Source organism: Lactuca virosa, chromosome 9 (assembly GCF_052849685.1).
Source record: "Lactuca virosa cultivar CGN04683 chromosome 9, Lactuca_virosa_CGN04683_v6, whole genome shotgun sequence".
Lineage (NCBI taxonomy): Eukaryota > Viridiplantae > Streptophyta > Magnoliopsida > Asterales > Asteraceae > Lactuca > Lactuca virosa.
In genome coordinates this window covers 252148447-252162598 of record NC_136434.1, presented here as the reverse complement: position 1 = coordinate 252162598, position 14152 = coordinate 252148447, and the positions used below count along the sequence as shown (strand labels likewise).

General features: G+C 37.1%; 1 protein-coding gene across 2 annotated transcripts; it reads left to right on the top strand.

Moving 5' to 3' along the window:
* The first annotated feature begins 642 nt into the window (after positions 1-642).
* Positions 643-4870, top strand: LOC145136018 (putative serine/threonine-protein kinase WNK9). 2 transcript variants are annotated; one of them, XM_079070220.1, is made up of 7 exons: positions 643-1030; positions 1139-1176; positions 1288-1509; positions 1593-1813; positions 2231-2388; positions 2507-2897; positions 3671-4870. In XM_079070220.1, exons 1-7 carry the CDS (start codon positions 953-955, stop codon positions 4573-4575), a joined length of 2013 nt encoding a protein of 670 aa, XP_078926346.1. In that variant the 5' UTR covers positions 643-952; the 3' UTR covers positions 4576-4870. The 2 variants fall into 2 exon arrangements, with proteins under 2 accessions (XP_078926346.1, XP_078926345.1); XM_079070219.1 differs by having other exon boundaries at positions 644-1030; positions 1282-1509.
* The last annotated feature ends 9282 nt before the right edge of the window (positions 4871-14152 follow it).

Genomic DNA, 14152 nt, shown 5'->3' with positions numbered 1-14152 from the left:
AACATAAAAACATATTAACTATTCAATATATATTTAATGATTATATAATCATTATAAGTTATATTTCATAAATAAAATGTCATTAAATATTTAATAAAATAATTAATTGATAAATAAATAAAAAATATTTAAAACTAAAATATATTTAATAAGATATAAATGAAATGTAATTAAAGTATGAAGAAGTTAAATGACAAAACATAAAAACATATTAACTATTCAATATATATTTAATGATTAATACAAAAACACAAATAAATTATATGCTCTAATAATAATAAATTGTTAATAAAAAAATCAATAGTAATAAATATTTAAAAATTTTCCTATTGAAAATGCTCAAAGTGTGATGTGCATATGAAATAAAAACTTAAAAAAGCCATAAAAAAACTATTTTTGATTTATATCTGAAAGAATGAATATGGGTTAGGACAAGGATATATGGGAAGCAAAAGTCTAAACAAATTTATGACCATATTTACAAGTGGTGGATACAATTTGTTTTTTTATTTTTTTAGACCGGCTACAATTTATTTGATATGTAGACAAAGGCACCATTGCATGTGTGTGTGTGTGTGGGACTGTGGGTGGCTCGTGAAGAGATAGAAAAGAGGACACAAGAAAAGAAAGAGAGGTGTTTTTGTCATGATATGTGTGTGCTTGTGTCTGTGGGGCTAAAGGAAAAAAGAAAGAGTTTTTATGTGTGTTTGCCTTTTTAGAAATCTTTTGCCTCGTTGTCTCCGAGTTGTTGAAATATCTCGTCTATCTTTCCTTAATCTTTTTTTTTTCTTTCTTTCTTTCTTTTCTTTTTTCTGATGGACTCAACGAGGAGGATTCCAATCTCCATCTCAATCTACCCTCTCTTCTTTCCACAATTATTGCACTACTTGCAGTAAAACCCATCTTCATCTATCTTCGTGATTAGCCCAGCCCCATCTCCCTCAAGTAAATAATGAATGGCGGTGTTGCATCTCTTAATTCAGATGAGTCTGAGTTCGTTGAAGTAGATCCTACCGGAAGATATGGAAGGGTAAAAATCCAAACTTTTTGTTTTCCCCTTTTGGGGTTTCTGATTTCCTGATGTTATTTGTTTGTTAGTCCATGATGAGTTAAAAACCTCCGATTCATCTTGTTTCAGTATAATGAGATTTTGGGGAAGGGAGCTTCAAAGACAGTGTAAGAACTTGCTAAACTTTTGATCGGTATTCGAAATTTCGAGATAATCATGTGGGATTTACAAATCGATTTGTGTTTTTTTTCTTTAAAATTTTTTTTTCAAAGTTATAGGGCTTTCGATGAATATGAAGGCATAGAAGTGGCCTGGAATCAGGTAAAGCTGTATGATTTCCTGCAAAGTCCCGAGGATCTTGAGAGGTTATACTGTGAAATCCATCTACTGAAAACCTTGAAACACAACAATATCATGAAATTCTACACATCCTGGGTTGATACTGCGAACAGGAACATGAATTTTGTGACCGAGATGTTCACTTCTGGTACCCTTAGACAGTAAGTTGATCCCAAAATCTTTGACTTGGAGCCAGGGCGTTTCTTGATCTGATATTTGATTGATTTTTGGAATTTGGGGTTAGGTATAGGCAGAAACACAGGAGGGTTAATCTAAGAGCAATTAAACATTGGTGTAGACAGATCTTGAAAGGCCTGCTCTATCTCCATAGCCATGATCCTCCTGTTATCCATAGAGATCTTAAATGTGATAATATTTTTGTTAATGGGAATCAAGGAGAAGTCAAGATTGGTGATTTAGGGCTTGCAGCCATTCTGCGTAAATCTCATGCTGCTCGCTGTGTTGGTGAGTTCCCCCTTCCTTGACTTCACTGCCTTAATTCCTTCCTGTGTCGTATTTTTGCACAAACATACTATATGATAATTGATACATACATACCTACCTCAAACAAAAAAATTTCTTTTTCTATATCATTATTTTTGATGAATTAGTATGATGCATAAATATTTTATTTATGGGAGGTTTTAGCAGTAGGTCGTAATTGCATTCCATCTAAAGTAGTTCATTTATGTAACGACGGCTCCAGTTGTTGTAATTCGCAGATGCATTTATTTAACTCATTTTCGTAAGACAGTCAAAAAACTAAATTCCTCTTTCCCACATTTCATTTGTGGGATTGGGCTCCATATCTGATTTACATCTCACATGATGCTCTTGGGGCTCAAGGGTGTTTGATATTTGCAACTTTTTGTTTGCTCTCAGGAACACCGGAATTCATGGCTCCCGAGGTTTATGCCGAGGAATACAATGAATTGGTGGATATATATGCTTTTGGAATGTGCATTTTGGAGATGGTCACATTTGAATATCCTTATAGTGAATGTACTCATCCCGCTCAGATCTACAAGAAAGTTATCTCGGTATCAACTCATTAACTTCTTATATATATATATATATATATATATATATATATATATATATATATTCATCAAATCACATTCAAGATATGATCATATAACTTAATTTGTTTCCAAATAGGGGAAAAAACCGGATGCGTTGTACAAAGTTAAAGACCCCGAAGTGCGACAATTTGTGGAGAAATGTCTAGTTACCGTTTCTCTTAGGCTTCCAGCAAAAGAGCTACTCAAAGACCCTTTTCTCCAACCGGACGATTATGGCTACGATTTGAGGCCGATTGATTATTGGAGAGATTTTGACGGAATGCCTCTAATAAATAATCATTTAATTACCAACAGCCCACCAACCGATAACTACTCAAACTATCTTGGTTATGAACTTGAAGGAAATGAAATTGAATTGTTCACAACCCAAGAACAAGACCATCTTGAAGACATCGATATTTCTATCAAGGGAAGGAGGGGAGACGACGATGGCATCTTCTTAAGGCTACGAATTGCCGATAGAGAAGGTATGTATATGTTCCTTTTTATAGATTCAGTAGAAAACTGTTATTGATTGACAGCATTTTGTCACTAAACTATCTTATGTTGTTTGATTATACCATTGTACTTTTTTTTTTTTTTTTTTTTTTTTACGGCCTTAACAAACCATTTCCCTAGGTTACCGACCTGGTTGTGAAAATGGGCAAAATATTCCCCTCCAATCCATTTGTTGAGGGTGGTATACTTGCAGAAAAGGTCAAGGGTTTGAGGCTCAACAACCGCATGGTGGGAATTTTTAATTCCATTGTGGATTGTCCCCAACCACCTAGTGGCCTGCTGTGTACTCGATTTGCATCTCACTTGATGCTATGGGTGGGGGCGGTCTGCGGCCGGAAGAATAACCCTTTTTCCAGAAACGGGCCAAAATAAGGAAAGACAACGCATACTTTCACCGCTTTGTAGAATTATCTACTGAACTATTTTTTTTCCCTTCTGATTGCATTAATAATAGCTTAGTGGCTAAATCGATAAAATGGTGGGAAGTATGTAATGCTTTTCTGTATTTTTTCCCTGAAAACCGTGATATCAAAACCAGGTGATTGTGGAAAGTGTAGTCTTTTTGAACAGTCCAAAAAGTATATCGGTTTAATCACAGCATAAAATAGTTGAGTGGCTTAATTGATGATATGGTGGTAAAGATATAAGGTTTTAATTTCTGTTCTTTTTTTTTTTTTTTTTTTTTTTAACACTCAAAAGTAACTTGTGTGATAAGCTATTATTGGTGACTAAATATTTGCAGGGCGTGTTCGGAATATTTACTTCCCCTTCGACATTGAATCCGACACAGCATTTAGTGTTGCAAATGAAATGGTTTTCGAGTTGGATATCACCAATCAAGATGTCCATAAGATAGCTGACATGATCGATGGTGAAATTTCTTGCTTAGTGCCCGAGTGGAAAAAAGGATTAAGTCCATTAGAAGAAAGCCCGCATCACGAGAACAACGGTTTCTGCCAAAGTTGCGAGCCAAACGGTTCCCGAATCAACTACTTACCCGCAAGGACCACGAATGGAAAAAACCTACTTCACTGTTCGCGCCACCATTGTGCCGCCATCCATGGCCGTTTTGAAGAAATAACTTATCAATTTGAAGGGTCCGAGCATTGTGTCACTGAGGGTGCACCCGTGGTCTCGAGCCAATCCGATGGATTACAATATTCCGATATATGGGCTCATCACGAGGGACCAGAAATGGGCACGAGTGAATATCAATCATGTACGGAGGACGAACCAGGAGAACGAGAAGTTTTGAAGGCGGTGAAGTTAAAGGTATTGGAGGAAACTGAAACTGCTCCCCACGAACAACAAGATTTTGCAGATGATTATGAAAACGAAATTAGACAAGAACTCAGATGGCTCAAGGCCAAATATCAGATGGAGCTAAGGGAGCTTAGAGATAAACAACTAGGACTTGCTCCAAAAGTTTATTCTAGCTCTAGTAAACATACAAAAGAAAAATCGTCATCTTCAATAGAACACAAGGATGACGATCATTTACTAAAATCGTTCGCTTCGGGGACACATTTTGTTTCTTTTCCTATAAATGATGGGACATGCGAAGAGACAAGTTTTGAGGACAATTATTTGCTTCCTCAAGCTCTTCATAGGGCAACTTCTCTTCCCGTGGATGCTATAGATGGTTGAGATGATTTGGGATTTTATTGGAAAAAAGGTTTCCTGGATTCTTTTTTTAGACCCCAAGAACAATAAGGTGGTGATAGGTTGTTTTTCTTTGTGATTTTTTTTGTACAGCCCTCTGCTCAAGGTTGCAAATACCGTATCTTTGAGATCTATTGTGAGAGTGTACATTGCCATCTAATATCATACTTATACATGGGGTTTTCCCAAAACCATCATCTATTGGGTAAATTACCTGGATCATGATTGGAAGATGTATATTTATTTGATTACTTTTTGAATGGAGGAATATTGAATAAAACTATGCTCTGTTCTTATATAACTCATTCAATTTGGTTATTAAACTAGATAACTAGTTTAGAGTATATATACAAAACTGGTAAGGTGATAGTCCTTTCTTTCTAACCATATTTTGATGATTAGCATCTTAGAATGATACTTTGACGTTAGGGACATTTGGTTTGTGAAATCCTTTAGAAGAATTAAAAATTAGTTAATTAGATTGAAAACTGAAGGCGATGTGACCCTCCCGATCCCAGCCTATTTATGCTTCCCATCCCTGACCAAGTCGTGTGTAATTCCTGATGGGTTTGGGGGAAGGAATCCATGTCAAGGGTATGGAACCCGTTGTGTATGTGTTTAGTTAGAAATATGAATACGGCCGTTACATGTTTTGTTAAAAAGAAATTTAAAAAGACATAGCAAATAAACTATAATAATCATGTTCATTATTCACTGGTATGGTCTTTGTTCACAAATAGTCGTCATCCATTGATCACCATCATTAGATCTTCATAACTGAAGTATCAAAATGAACAAAATTTAGGCCTTACACCATCATCAAGAAAAAAGTTTATGCCACGATTGCTAGAAAACAAAACTAATAATATAAAAAAGATAAACATGTTGTGCCATCAATCGAGTCTTAGACATCGTCTTCAAACATTGTAAGTTATTTTTCTTTCATTTGAATGTTTACCTAGCAAAAAATAAAGATGAGTATTATCAAAAACTCTGTGTAAAAGAAATGAAATAAAATGAAAACGGGTAGAAAAATCAATATTATGTGGGGAAATTCCTTATTATATTCATTATATTTCATAAAAAAAAATATGTTTTCTCCAAAAAAGGCATTGGAAAATCGTTTTATGTACGAAAAAACCACTGAAAAAGTTGTTTTATTTTTTAAAGAACTCATGCAACTGGATGAGTTTTTTCTCAGCTAAAATCCAAAATATATATAGATTCCTTAGTTTTTTTTTTTTTTTTTTTTTATCAAACTTTTTTCTCAGCAGAACAATTGTCGTTTTAATTCACAGAATAGCTTTAAAATTTCAGTTTTATTTTTCTTACCATCGTAAAATAAGAGCACCACGATTTTATCTCCAAACATCAATGCCAGTGGATGTGGTGATCATTATAGGTACTCAAGATATTGTGTATGGAGATATGGATAGATGGGACTAAGGGAATAATCTTGTTTGGTTACGTGATTCCGTAACGAAATTTCGAGGCATAATAGCTATGGATTTTCATTCTATAGACGAAAAGCTACAAAGTTTAATTTTGTAGTTATATTTCGTAGCATAATGGCTACGAAATTTCATTCCTTAGTGAAACAACTATGAAATTCTGTTTCACAACAAATTTTTGTAGCGAAGCTATGGATTTTCATGTTATAGAAAAATAACTATGAATTTTAATTTCGTAAAAACATTTTGTAGAAAAATACCTATGAAATTTCATTACGTAGAAAATTAGCTACATAATCTAGTTCCGTAACAAAATTGCTATGGCTTTTCCCTCCTAGCAAAATAGCTAGGAAATTCAATTTTAGCAAAATTTTGTAGTCTAATAGCTATGTAATTTCATTTCGTAGCAAAATAGCTACAAAATTCATTTATGTAACCATATTTCATAACATAATAGCTATGAAATATCATTATGTAGCATAATAGCTTGGTATTTAGTTCCGTAGTAATTCCAGTAGAAAAATAAACATGTATTTATATTCTATATAAAATTTGGTAGCATACTAACTACGAATTACAATTCCATAACTAGTTCTAAGTTTACTATTAAATTTTATTTCGTAGCAAATTTTGCAACTAACAAAGCTAGGAAAGTCATTCCATAGCACCTCAGTTTTAGCAAAATTTTGTAGTCTAATAGCTATGGAATTTCATTTCGTAGCAAAATAGCTACAAAATTCATTTATGTAACCATATTTCATAGCTAGCTATGAAATATCATTATGTAGCATAATCGCTATGGTATTTAGTTCCATAGTAATTCCAGTAGCAAAATAAACATGTGTTTATATTCTATATATAATTTGGTAGCAGACCAACTATGGATTACGATTCTGTAACTAGTCCTAAGTTTGCTACTAAATTATACTTCATAGCAAATTATGCAACTAAAAAAGCTAGGAAAGTTATTCCATAACACCTTTCTGTAGCTATTCAGGATTTTTGTTGTAGTGTTTTTCTTTGTTTTAATTTCATCTAAACCCTTTTGTTTTTTCTTTTGTCTCCTTTATAATTTCAACTGTACCAATCTCTTGACATACAAACATGGAAGAACTTAAGGTGTTGTTTGTTTGATTTTTCAAGAAGAACATCCTAATCTATTTTTATGCGTCGTGTAGATAGCGTGTATACGTTTTGTAACGCCAAGTTTTGGGTATGTCTCTTTTAAGTAATAAAATATTTAAAATTTTGGATTTCTGGTGGCCACGATGCGGTGATGGAGTCCCACGATGTCGCAAAGGTCAATGTTTGCGTGGGCACTAAGTTAGTGTCATGGCGTGACATCTATTCGCCACCGCGTGGCCGCTGTTTAATGACAAACCTTAATCAGGGGTTTGTGCCCCTATTTAAGGGATGTGATGGCTAGGGTTGCCCACACTCAGTCTCAATCACTCTCCCTCAACCTCCAAGAGAAAACCCTAGCCTCTATTGCTAACCTTTGAGTTTTGGTGTTTGGTGGTTTTTTGAAGAAGAAGAAGGCACCCTTGGGCTTTGTTTCAGCAAGCAACTCTCCCATCCCTCTTGTGCTTGTTTTCTGGACCTTTGTAAGTCCTCAAGATCTGAATTTCATATTACTTGTCTTTAGATCTAGCCCTTTTGTCCCTTAATCTTCTTGGTGTGGGGATTTGGAAGGTTGGAACCCATAAAAGCTGACAACTTTATGGTTCCTTGTGGTCATCTTAGTGTCATATGTTCCAGATCTGAGGATCCTTGGAGTTTTGGTCCCATGCTCAAGCTTGGAGTTCCTTATTGCCATGTTTTTGACCTAAAATGGAAGGGACATGCATTGGCCATGCATGTCCATAAAGATACAATTTTTATGGTCCAATAGGTGTAGGAAACCCTTCTGGGAACTTTGGAAGAGTAACTCTTGAGATTAGGTGCTTAATGGGTGTCTTCATGCATTTAGTTACCTTTAAGGAATTACGGTTTGGGATCCTTTTTTTATTGAGGTATCTTAATGGGATAAAGTTGGAAACTTTATCCATCAAGACCATGGGAAGGACCAAATGTGAGCTTTGGAGCTCTTGGAGTTGTAGGAAAATGGCTTAATAGGTTAAGCTGTCCAGATTAGTCCCCACGACGTGGCGACTGGGTGAGAACCCGTTTGTTTTGTTGTTTCGCTGCCATGACGTGAATACTCGCAGAATGTTGTCTTTTGACCGTTGACCGTTAACTTTAACCAAGTTTGACTTTAGGTCAAATGGAGTAATTAAGTTGTAGATTAAGGCTTGGTCCCTGGTTGTTGTCTAGGTGACATGTGCTGAAGGCCAAGATACCCGGGCGATCCAGTTAATATTGTAGGCCCAAGAATGCGGTCGAGATTTATGTTGTAGGCTCGGTGGCGGTCGAGATTTATGTTGTAGGCTCGGTGGCGGTCCAGCCTTGTGCTGTAGGCCTTGTTTGCGTGCGTTGTATGTATTTTGTTGTGAGGGGTATTTTGGGGAAAACTCATTAAGCTTTGGCTTACAGTTTGATTTCATGGTTTCAGGTACGTCAGATGATCGGGACAAGGTGAAGGCATGATTGTGCACATCATCATTGGATATTTTTATTAATAGATGATTTTGGGATACATGATTTATGATTATGGCTTTTTGGAACAATGTTTTTGTATGATTTATGGGTTATTAAATGGTTTTGAAAATGAAAAATTTTACTATGATTTTTGATATGTTACAATTTGGTATCAGAGCCCTTGTTTGAGAGAATTTAAACACTTGTGTGATTCCAGAATCACACTAAGGACCTGTAAAATATTTTTCAAAATTAACTCTAAAAAGAACGACATAAATGATGTGATATGTACAATCAGCCGAAGCTAAGGAAAGTGTTCCCCAAGATACCCAAACTTGTTTTGTGTATTGATGATATTATAGAACTACATGCTAGTTTGTAGGCTAGGGATCTTCAGGAATTGCATGATAGAATTTCCTGATTTGTGATGCCTCGCTTAGGAGCACTTCTTAATTTGCTATATGGAACTGGCATTATTACTGTGGTTTCTTAGTGTGTGCAACATAGTTTTACATAACTAAGATTTTATAGCCTGAGAATGTTTGATTTAGCCTTATTTCATGTTCCTTGTCTGGTTGTGGGCTTAGGGTAGAATCAAGTATTTGACTATTTATCGAATCCAGTGTTATGTATGATTAGCACACACGAGCGGTTGCAGGGTTAATGGAAGTTTCAAGAGTGAGTATGGTTATTAGTAGGCCCGCGTGAGGATTTATTAGCTACTCTCGAGAGAGTGAGTATAGGATGTATACATATCCTAGTTTTGAGCTTTATGGTTGGGTGGTCTGTGACGATCCTTTGAGGCATATATGGGTAGGTGTGGAAGGTAGTATGGGCCCATACTATTGGAAGCGAGCATCAAAGAAGTCATGAACCCTGAGGGTTTAGTGATCCCATAATGTTTTAATAGTATGAATTGTGGCTTTTCTGATGTATTCCGATTTGTTTTTCAGTATGCCGATCACTAGAGGTTCTGGATCAGGAGCTGGCAGCCCGGAGAGGCCAGGTTTGACTGAAGATGAAACTCGTGAGATGATCATCAACCAGGTGACCATGGATGTTAGGGAGGCGATCCCATAGGTATTTGGGTATATTAAGACTGTCGTGATCGAGATGTTTGATGAACGCTATGTTTCCGTCACAGAGGCTGTTGCTGCTGCAGCCGCTACAGCTGTTGCTGCTGCGGGACTGTAACATCCAAAAAATAAGACCCAAAAATTTTCATTTTTTTATTTAATAAAACCGATATCTCAAATACATCATCATAAAATCCAGATAACAAATGTACCAATCAACATATCATATCCATACATACACAAATAAACATATAATGGGCTCCACCCTTCATCGGGCCCCGCCCGACATCGAGCCCGACTCGGTATACAGATCGGGCCCCGCCTGACATACATATAAACATATAACATATAAACATATAACATATAAACACATACACATGTAGTAACCACAAAGATACATAGCATAAAAAATAGTCATTGGGCCCCGCCCGGTAAGCATACGAGTACAAAACACATGCAAGAGTCATGTAGACATCTAGTATCCTAGCATAACAAAATCATGGGCCGAAATTGGTGCCTACGACCCACTAAACATGGTGAGGCAACTCACCTCGCACTGTCGAATCTCATAGAAAGAATCTCTGGCTGTTGGCCCACTAAAATCCCCGCGCTATCAATCACAAAATAATCATCCAATCAATAATTGGATCCCAATCCATAACATTAGAGTAAAAAGACCATTTTACCCCTTACCTAATTTGGTCCAAGACTAAGGCCCAAACCGATAATCCAAAAAGGCCCAATTCCTAATTAATCACCCAAGGCCCACTATGACCCAATTTTCCAAATTGGGCCCAAACTCTTCATGGGCCTCAAACCAAGGTCCAAAAATATTCTTAGCCCAAAACAATATTCTAATGGCCCAAAATAAAGCCCTATACTCCTAAAGTACAAAATGAAGCCCAACACCAAAGGCCTAACTTCCGCAGCCCACTGTTGAGTATGCGATGCGTACTCAGACTGTACGCTAAGCGTACTCGCTTTAGGACTTGTACACGGTGCGTACGAGCTTGTACGCCAGGTGTACTCCCCTGTTAAGCCAACTTTCCTTTTTTCTAGCTCTTAATCGATTAATACTCTGTCCCAAACTCAGATCTGACTTCCTTAAGGTGGTTTATCATGTAAAGTTGCCAACTTTACGTGCATGCATGGCTTAATGAGGCTCTTAAAGCTCAAAAGGACTTAAAAATGACTTAATGCATGCATGAGACCATAAATACCATAAAGTTTGCACCTTTAAGCATAAGGAACCCTCCAAACATCTAGATCTATAAGATTTAGCTTGTAAAACGGCCTTAACCCATCAAGACCAATCAAAAAGGGACAAAGAAGCATAAAACCATAACATGAAGAGATCTAAGGAAGGAGAAAACAAGGTATGAACTTTATACTTCAAAAGACTTGCAAAATGAGTGCTGATTCTGGATCTCTAAGCTTCACACTAAGCAATGCACCATCAACCTTCTTCTATCCCTTAAAAATGAGCAAAATAAGCACCAACGTCTTCTCAAGAGCTCAAGGACACAAAAATGGAGGCTAAGGGTCGAAATTTAGGGTTTAGGAGATATGGAGGCTGGTAAAGAGGCCAACCCTAGGGACTTAAGGAGTTTATATAGGGTGAAACACCCTAAAATTAGGGTTTCATTAAACCCTTGTATGCCCAATGTACGAGGCCTCGGTCTTGCGATCAATCCCACTTAGTACACTAAGCGTACCATGTGAGACGCTCTGCATACTAGCTTCTCAGCTAGTACGCTAAGCGTACCCAATGGTATGCCCCGCGTACTAAACCCTAAGGACCAAATTGCAATAATTAAATACAAAGGGGCTAAAAAGGAACATAACCAAATCGAAGTGTTATAGGGACTCCAGGGGAGAAGGACGGTGTAGTACCGAGACTTCAGCAACACGAAGCCCCTGGAGTTCGACGGGGTCAAGGACCCGATCATTTCCGTGAGTTGGCTATCTGATGTGTAGGGTTGTTTCTTCACCTACTTGTGCTCGGAGGACCAGAAGGTCATGTTTTCCTTGAAACTTCTTTGTTTAGGGGAGAAGGACCGGTGGAAGTTGGTGACCAGTGCTTATTCTCCTGCGGAGAAGACCATTGTGACGTGGGAGCAGTTTACGAAGATGTTCCATATTAAGTATGTTCCGCTGGTGGAGAAGGAGAGGCATACAAGAAGAAGTAGAAAAACTTCTCAAAATTGGGATGATCAAGGAGGTGAAATTCCCAAGGTGTCTAGCTAATTTGGCCATAGTACAAAAGAAGAATGGTAAGTGGAGAGTGTGTGTAGAATTACATGGTGTTAGGACTAGGATCCTGAAACTGCTATAGGATCCTCAAGTCTAAGGATCCTCAAACCTCAGGATCCCGAATATACTCCAGGATCCTGACTAATATTATTATTATTATTTATAATGGACATATATTCTTTTGTCTTTCTCACATGTGCATAAATAACTAGTCAGAGTCATATATACTCAACGGCTAGTCATCATAACTATGCAAAAGACCCGGAGGAGTAAGTCAAGCAAACGACTATAAGTAATATCGGAGGATCCCGGAATTCTCGGAGTTCAAGTTGTTAGGGTTTGAATATATAAAACACTTGTAATCATCACACTACACACGATTTTCTGGCAGAATACTACCACTTGTACTCATACTCTTTCCATTTTCTCTGTAATTTTCATTTCAATTAATAAAAACATCATGGCAGGTGATCATTATCGCCTCCCAAGGTTTTATGTCGAAGATCCTAACAAGGATCAAGGGCTTTCCTTGTAAACGATTTGTGTTGCTTTGATTCATTTTACTTATTTGCTTTACATTGAACATCACAACCTCTCATACACTTTGGTCCATTTTAGTTCAATTATTTTTTGACCAAAACACACAGATCTTAACAAGGGTTGTCCCAAGGATCCTTTCCCTCTACCACACATAGACTCCATGATAGACACAACAGTGGGTCATGAATTGTTAACATTCATGGATGCATCAGTGGGATTCCAACAGATCAAGATGGAACCATCTGACCAAGAGGATACAACGTTAATAACTCCAACAGCTATCTATTGTTATATTTCCATGCCATTTGGTCTTAAAAATGCAGGTGCAACATACCAATGGCTAGTCAACAAGATTTTTAAAGAGAAACTGGGGGACACCATGGATGTATACATCGATGAAATGGTGGTCAAGTCCAAGAAAGTTAAGGATCACCTCAAGGATCTTGAAGAAGCCTTTGACATACTAGACGAATATAACATGAAGCTAAATGCCTCCAAGTGTCACTTTGGGATGAGATCAGGAAAGTTCCTTGGATACATGGTGACAAAAAGAGAAACTGAAGCAAGCCTAGAGAAAATCAAGGCCATCCTCTATCTAAGATCACCATCCTCGACAAAGGATATTCAAAGACTAACTAGAAGAGTGGCAGCCCTAAACAGGTTCATCTCAAGATCCTCAGAAAGATGCAAGCCTTTCTACAACATTTTGAAGAAGAACAAAAGATTCGAGTGGAACAAGGAACATGAAGATGCTTTCTAGGAACTTAAAAATATTTAAGTTCAACACCCCTATTGATAAAACCATTAGATGGGGAGCCACTTCTTCTCTACTTCTCAGTATCCTCAAACGCGGTGAGTGAAGTATTGGCTAAGGATCTTAATGGGGACCAACATCCCATCTACTATGTAAGTAAAAGTCTCCTGGATCTTGAGACCAGGTACTTCCACCTTGAAAAACTTATACTTGCATTAGTAACTGCTTCTACTAAATTAAGACACTATTTTGAAACACACCCTATAATTGTAAGAAATAATTATCCCATTAAGAATGTTATGAGAAAACCAGAAATGTTAGGAAGCATGGCAAAGTGGTCCGTGAAATGAAGCACATATGAAATAAAGTATGTGCCATGATCCGCTATAAAGTCTCAAGCATTGGTAGACTTTGTGGCTGACTTTAGTGATGATCTATGAGTTGAAGTAGAAATAGAAGCTAAACAAATTCTAGAATAAGAGAACATGGGAAGATGGACACTATTCACAGATGGAGAATCAAACCAAAGAGGAACTGGCCTAGGGATCATACTAAAATCGCCACAGGGGGGCATCCTACCCTAAACAATCAGTTGTGAGTTCAACTCAACCAAAAACGAAGTAGAATACGAGGTACTAATCATGGGATTACAGTTAGCCAAGGATCTTCGAATCAAGGATCTTCAGGTATTTGTCGATTCTTTATTCTTGACTAACCAATTTAATGGATCCTATGCAGTAAAAGGAGAAAGATTAGCACTATACCTCCAGATCCTCAAAAACTTAGCCTCAGAATTTGAAGCATTTAGCCTAAACCAGGTTCCTGGAGAAGACAATGCTAAAGCAGATGCTTTAACCAATCTAGGATCTTTTCTTAGGATCCTTCCAGAAACTAGGATCCGATAACCCACG